The sequence below is a fragment of the Anopheles arabiensis genome, chromosome 3, assembly GCF_016920715.1.
Source record: "Anopheles arabiensis isolate DONGOLA chromosome 3, AaraD3, whole genome shotgun sequence".
Lineage (NCBI taxonomy): Eukaryota > Metazoa > Arthropoda > Insecta > Diptera > Culicidae > Anopheles > Anopheles arabiensis.
This window is the reverse complement of record NC_053518.1, coordinates 82,201,556-82,209,166: the sequence shown is the minus strand read 5'-3', so window position 1 is coordinate 82,209,166 and position 7,611 is coordinate 82,201,556. Positions and strand designations below refer to the sequence as shown.

Below are 7,611 nucleotides of genomic sequence, written 5' to 3'. Positions count from 1 at the left end.
TACGACATTCTTGCGACTATCGTAGTGATGTCAGACAGAAAATGTCGCAACCAAGTGATTGACCAAGAGTTGGTTGCGCAAAATGTCACCAAGCATGTGATGGTCGCACCGACTGTTTGAACATCTCTTCTAATGATCACAATATGAGGTTGACATGGATTATGTTTTAGTCAAATTTTCTTATGTGATTTACAGTGGCATTTTGCAGCATCGCTCCTGGGCGCAGCAAAGGCTCAAAAGAGTAGATATTAAAATTTATTTTCAATTTTCTCATTTCTTCTATCCACTTACCAAAGAAAAACTCCAAAACACAATGACGTTTAGTCAATAATTACGACCTTTGTTTCTTTTATTTCCTCACGATTGTTTGTCAATTCGCTTTGTCGATTCGCTTTGGGGTTTGTTCACTTTACAGCAGTTTTATATAAACGTTACAAGTACAAATGTAAATAAAACAAAACATTCCATTAAAAACAGGAAACAATGTTAATGGGCCTGCTCGGCGAGCTGAAGAAGAGTAATGTGGGAAAGACATTGCCGCTTGCTTGCCCAGTCAACTATGTCTCTTGTCTTCTACGCACGGTTACACTTTCCGGTCCGGTTCCGTGTGCTTATTGGTGGTATTGATTGGTTCGAATGTGTTTTTTATTTATTTCTGTGCTTGGTTCGGTTCCGGTATTTGCTTTCTCTTTGTTGACTGTTGTCGTAGCTTTTATTCTTTGAATTGTTCTTAGAACTTGTTGTTTGTTTTGACGAGTGTTTGAATTGAGCTACACAATTCTTCTTTTTTTTCTTCCCATGTGCCATTGCATTGTTTCGTTCGCAACAGTTTAATAAATTTTAGTTGTTTCCCTGGTAGTTGTGCTTCTTTCAGCGCGCTTTTTGTATCTAAACGAAGCAAAATATAGAAACTAAACCCTGCAAGCTTTCACCAGCACACACTAACACTGACTGTTTTCTTCATCTTACCGCTTTTAACGTGTTTTGTAGTTTATGCTTCTGAAATGATGAATCTATACGTTTTGTTTCTAAAACAAATCTATAGCTTTCATTTAGACATAACCATAAAAGCAACACCCGACATGTTATACGCTTGTTTCTTACTAGTTCTTCTTCTTCTTCTTCTTCTTCTTCTTCTTCTTGTAGTTTTCTTTTCTATACATTGGACGTACAAGCTTCGTTCATTTCGCAAACGCTCCTTCTGTGCGTTCAGTTTGGTTAGATTGGCTGTGTAGTTTTTTTTCATTTCTATTTCATTGACGTTGTGTTTTGTCTTCTCCTCGCCGTTTCGAGATTAAGGATGAGTGTGATGTAGAACAGTTTTTAGAAAATTCTTTCTTTTTTACCTTTCTATTAGCAATATAGCTATTCACAGTTCACGGTTGAACGGTTGAACTATGCTGTATGTTGAAAGATTTGGTAATCTGCTCGGGATGGTTGCTGATTAAATGTATCCGTTTTCCTTCTGTAGTTTTTTTTTCTTCCCCCTTAAATTGTCATTTCTCTTCAAATCCTCTTCAATAAACCAGTGCATTTCAATAGAAGTGTGAAATTGTTTCCCAACTCTGCTTCTTTATTCTCGCCTTTCCCATATCTTTACTTGCCACAGTTTCGTTTGACGAAACGTGATCAAAAGTACGCTTGGTTTGTTTTATTTCTTAAAAAAAAACACTATTTGCAATATACATATATTGTATATCTATACTATACGAGTTGTGCTGTAGTTTTCATTTGCTCAAATCTCCCCAACTTACCCCCCCCCCCCCCCCTGCCAGTATGTGCAGAACTGGTTGTTTGTGTTTGCTTGCGTAGTTTTCTGCTTCCCTTTTTTTTATTTTTTATGCATACATTGTTTTTCTTCTTCTTCTTCGTCTTCTTCTTCAAGTGTTCATAAGGCATCAAATTTTTCCATGCATGCACCATTCACACAAAGTTTCTCCATTCACTCGCACACAGATTGCACACGCACGTCGCACGTGTGATTGTATAGCAAAAAACACAATCACACGGTTCCCTTATAGTTCCCTATTCACAATTGGTTGTATAAAATAGCTGTGTTTGTGTGTGTCTGTCAGTAATGTTCTCCTTATCGTTTATCTCTTTCGTAGGGTTTTCTGATTTGGGGGTTGTGTTTTGAGGATAATGGTTTAATCTTTACAGTGCAATGGTTTGAGTTTCGCGTTCGATTGCCTCTTGCTGGGGCTGCTTAAGTGTTAAATTTCCTATCGGTTTGTTCGTCGTTCGATTTGCAATCGAACCGGTGCCGAAAACGCCATCCACTTTGTGTGGACCGCTGCAAGTTAAATATCTATGTTTTTGTTTTCTGTTATTACTTGAAATATCGACTCGATCATATGCATAAGAACTTTTTACAGCTTTTTTTTCTTCCTACTCTCTCTCTCTCTCGCTCTTTCTCTATCGCTCTCTGTATATTTTCATACACCGACGCGTTCAATCCGGATGTTTCAAAGTTAGAAGAAGATTTTTTGATGAACAAAATAGAACAAAAGCTGTTAAACACTGCACTAAGTATCGAATAAATAAGATGTTTTCAAACACATACCAAGGCAACAGCGGTAGTCCTGTTGGAACCAACCAGGCAATGGAAACCCAAGCAAACTTCATGGTATGGCGCCTAAATGTATGCAATCAAAATACAAAATTGCCTTTTTACGTATTTGTTAACAACTTATCAATCGTGTTTCGCCATATTGAAAGGACTGCAGTGAAAAATGGAATACGGGACATCTTTGAAGTAGGTGTTAGGTTTGTGTGTATGTATAAACGTTAGTTTAATTCCTGATCAGTAGCATTTTGTTTGTGTTGAGAATTGAAATAGAGCAAACGAATATAAAAAAAAATTCTATACTTTCCCATTTTGCAACAGGAAAAACAATTAAACCTTTAAGTAAGTTTGCTAAGCATGGCTGACGAAAAAAACATGAATCCCAAATTTTCGGTTGATTATCATTTTGGTTCGCTAAATCATTCTCAGTTTTGTGTGTTTGTTAAACGTTAATGACTCTGCTTGTTGGTAACTAAGTTTGCTACGGTCTTGTTTTGCGAGCTCTGAACTGATCTGCGTAGTTGACAGCTTTATATTGTGCAGCGAGTTTAAACTGGTTTAAACTCTTCCACCGAAGTTGTACTTAAAAATAGAGACATTGCAACGCAAGCGTAACCTATCGCTTTCACTACAACATTGATTAGTTGTAACGAGTAGTAGTAGGTTGAAAAGCTTGCACTCACATTAAACTAAACGAATAACTACGACTGAGGGGTTGTATGACACACTTCGGTACCTTAATAGTTCCATCGTTCTAACTTACCAGCCTACACGCACATTTAGCAGCTTTGGAGTTTGGACTATCACGTTGACGAATTGCGCGCACATACACTTACAAATACACACACACACACACGTACTTGGATGTAAACCTACTTCTGTGTTTTGGTTTTTTTTTTCGATTGACTGTAATAAAATAGAACACAACAGAACAACAAAAACCGACCGGCTGGGCGCCAGTATGATAGCATCACGATCTGGTGGATGGTAGCCAACCGCCCTGCTTAGCTGTGTATGAAGTTCAGGTGCAGCCGGCGGTTCCGGATCTCGACGTCGGTGTACTGCTTCAAGCTCATCTACAAGAGCGTTGAGGTGAAGATGAGTAAAATCGTCACAACGGTCGCCAGCACGCTTGTGGTCGTTCGTAGCGGCACCGGAAGACTGCTGCTAGCGCCGTTCGTTTCGGTCGCGTTAAAGCCTGCATAGCACGGGAAGAAGACGAAAGTAAAAGAAAAAGGACGAATTAGAATCACGAAAGCAGTGAATAATAAAACAGAAAATCATACAGATCAATTACAAAACATAGGTTCAATCAAACTAAATGTAATAAAATAATATAAAAAAAACGATTAGCAAATGTTAAAAAGATGAAGGGAAATAAAAGAAAAGCACATTCCTGACGTTTCAGACAATTCGTTGCTTATCTTCAAAGAGTTTTGAGACTATTAAGGCGTAATAATTAGTCTGGTTTAGTGTTGATAGTAGTGGTATTACTCAGTACAGCAATTTAACCTGCCCAAAGCTCATCCGTGAGTCGGTTGGTCCCGCGCGCGCAGTTCGGCGACGACCATTGCGAAAATAAGTGACACTAAAACTATCTTAACTATAATGTTTTCGAATCTACCAATACTGTAGCCAATACCGGTCGTTTCGTTGCCCGCACTTCCGCTGGATACGATCGGGGGGCTGTCGGGATCTGAGTGACGCAACGACGAATGTTTAAGGAAATTTAGATAGAAGAAACATATTCATTGGATATTCAGTATCGTTGATGGGTTTTAAAAACTAAAATGAATTTAGAGCATCAAGCGATGGCCTTTTTACGTTTACCAATGGTTATGATGAGCTTTAATGTGGTCGTTGAAGTCGAAGTAAAGCCGGTTAGCGTGATGGTGAATACGTTTTAATACGTTTTCTTTCCTCACAAACAATCACAACAACGAAACTGCACAATGAATAGATGAAACCATAAAGCCGACGGTAATGAAAATCAAGCGATGTTAACATAACAAAAAAATAGATTTAACCAATTCACCCACTGCCATTTTCAGCAGGGTTTGAAATGCAAATGTGTACGAACAAAAAGCACAACTAAACAGTGAAACCAAAAGGAAGCTTTCACAACAAACAACGAAACGAAGAGGTCGGAAAAAGCAGCATCCCGGCAGCGGCAGGCCTGCCTGAGCGAGTGCCTTACCCTTCTTCTGTAGGTTTTCCGGTGCCGCTTGCAGCATTTCGACCGTCGTCGTGGTCGCCACCGTAGTGGTAGTGGTTTTGAGATGCGATTCTGGAAGCGGTTTATTGTTAGATTTAGTTTTGCGCGCTTTAAAGGAAAGAGGTGGAATTGTTAGAAAGAAGAAAAGAGGAGGAAGAAGAAGAAGAAGAAGAAGAAGAAGAAGAAGTACCGGTTGTGATAAGAAAGGAAAGATGAGAAGAAGGGGAAGAGGGGGTGGATGGTGGTCGTGGTGTCGATACGAGGGCCACGGGGGTGGATGTGCAGGGATGTGCATGTGAGCGAGAACGAGAAAGAATGCGTTAGTGGATGGAAAGATGAGTAGAAAATGTTAGTTAGATTAGGTTCTAGATGGTTGTGATGTTTTATGTTAGCGAAAAGCACAGATAGTAAGGATAGAGAAGGGAAGGAAAGCAAATAGAAATTATCTACATAGTAGAAAACGCTACCAGTTTAAGCTTGTTTCATGCTTGCAGGTGGGCCAAAGGTGTTGTGAGGGTTCAATTTTCATATATTAAGTAATCTGAATCATGCAATAATGTAACAATGTGTGTCTGTCAGTCTACAATGTTGCGTGTAGAATGTAGAATGCAGTGTAGAATGTCTCGAAAATTGCGTTGCAAGAACTGTTGAACTCTTGATATTAATCTCTTTCTTAAATGATTTGCTAGAAATTAAAAGTGCTTCAGTGTTTCTCAAAACTCGCCTTAAATCCTAACAAAATCCTTACGAGAAATTCGGCAAAAATACGTTATGTTGGATATTGGCGCCGAAATGTATGCAATTTACGTTACATATCGTGCATAATTATGTGTATTAAGTTGTTCACAGCAAACTAGTTTGTTGTTCTTCTAAAAAACAAAGATTTCTTTTGTACTTTTGAGATCCTAAAATCGCGATTAACTGCCTAAGAATGCAATCGTCGGTTGAATGTATATATTTAATGATGCATCACCGGTTGACAAATATAAATTAATTATAGAACTATCTCCCACTGTACTCTAATATAACCTCTAAATTTTTTCAGTGATTTCTTAACTTCTTATCATTCATTGGAAAAGATAAAATAGCGCAGAAAAACCATTTCAACGCCCCTTAAAAACATTCACTATTGTGAAGAACACAATCCAATAAAATGAAAGCCATTGTGGGAGGACAGTTTGCGTCGCAGAAACCGACCGTTCGTTAGTTTGTTAGCGTTGTTTTGTGTGTTAATAAAACGCACCGCCATTCTCGGTTGGTTTATGCTCGCCGATCAAAAGGAAAGAATATTTATTGCTTCAAAGAAAGCATAATCACAATAAACGGGCACCGGCCAGCGAATGAAAGAACCTCGGGTAATGGTTCCGAGAGCGTTTATGGACAATGAGCATTATCTCATCCGCTCCTTAATCTGCAAATCTTAAGCAGAACATCGCTGCCGGATAGCGCAATCACGGGCAGGAATGGGGATCGGGCCTTTAGCAACATTATTTACTGATTTACTACGAACGCTAACAAAGCACTCGAATAGAATGCACTTTTGCATAAGGAGGACAGAAGTGGGACTGAAAGGTAGTGTGTGTGTGTGAATGAGTATGAGAGAAGGAGAGAGAGAGAGAGAAAGGGCAAATGAGCATAATGAGGCTGATGCTGGAATTGCATTTGATTGTATATATCCCGCTCGACCCAGGTCTGAGACCTTTGGGTTGTTTCCCATCCCAGGAAGAAACAATTCTAACGGTACCAAGATCCCATTATCTTAATTAGTCCCATTTCCTCATTATCTTCTGTGGCGTTCGGAACAGCAGCTTATATTGCACTTGGCGCATTGTTTCAAGTGGGAGAGGGAGCGTTTCGAGATTATGGTACAGTGCTTCTTTTTCCCCGCCCTGTTGTTGTTCACATTCTTTGATCGTGTTCTTCGGCTCGTCGTGGTGGGTGAGGGATAAAAAACGGGAAATAAAATGGGATCACTGCTTTATTGCTGGTTGAAATTGATTTCTAGATTGTTTTCTATCATTACGCTTTCGCTGCTGTGATCCTGTCAGCCAGACGAGTTTTGATGAGCTGCAGCTTTAGCTGTTCTGTGAACCATCGCTCGCAGCTGAAGCAGACGTTCTGTGGGCGAACAGCTAGGTATGTGGATTATGTTGTTGCAAAAGACTGATGAATAATTAAAATTCGAGATTTGCTAGCATTCATCGTAAAAAATCGAGCATTGATTGTTTGGTGTTGGTAAATATCAACTTTTTAGCCGAGTATCTTGAATTTTTTTATTGCATAAACGGTTAAGTGAATTTTGAAACTTAAGGAAAAGTTTAATAGTAGTATGTTTTGTGTTGTATGCACTATATTAGTTATATTAAGAACTATTTGTTTGTTTGTTTAATGATTTACTATCTACTTAGATAACGTTTTAGAACAATATTTTTGGAAGGAGTATATGCTCTGTTACTTTAGTAACAATAAATTTATTTCCGATAATTTTCAACAACGGCGATTCGATCTTAATGCGCACGCTTAAAAATTTGTCCGGTCTCTCTCGTGTTTGCTTTCTAACTCCTTGCTGCTAATTGCGCCAAACTCGACCTTCCTTGACCCTTTCGCTAAGGTTTGCGACCTTAGCATGAAGCGCTAGTCATCTCGCTCTTATCACTGCCTAATCTCCTGATCGTACGCTAGCGCCAATCTGCGCTTGGTGGTGGAATCGCTCCGGTTAATCCGTTCGCTTCAACTCGCTGACAGGTGTTTGTTTACATCATACCGCGTGCCAAAACGTGTCAACATGCTCCCTTTTGCTCGATTTTGCAAAATGCCTAAATGTATGCAT

The 7,611-nt window shown here is 39.2% G+C and overlaps 1 protein-coding gene across 12 annotated transcripts in view; it reads right to left on the bottom strand.

Moving 5' to 3' along the window:
- Positions 1-314: 314 nt before the first annotated feature.
- Positions 315-7,611, bottom strand: part of LOC120901374 — a 128,524-nt gene continuing 121,227 nt past the window's right edge. For 8 of the 12 annotated variants that reach the window (XM_040309256.1, XM_040309255.1, XM_040309260.1 and 5 more), the window contains exons 7-8: positions 4,764-4,889; positions 315-3,764 (exon numbers count right to left, since the gene is read on the bottom strand). In XM_040309256.1, the coding sequence (XP_040165190.1) occupies positions 3,643-3,764; positions 4,764-4,889 (248 nt within the window). In that variant the 3' untranslated portion in view covers positions 315-3,642. Of the gene's footprint in view, positions 3,765-4,190; positions 4,263-4,763; positions 4,890-7,611 lie in introns of all 12 variants that reach the window. The other 4 variants (XM_040309264.1, XM_040309265.1, XM_040309266.1 and 1 more) reach the window with 4 other exon arrangements.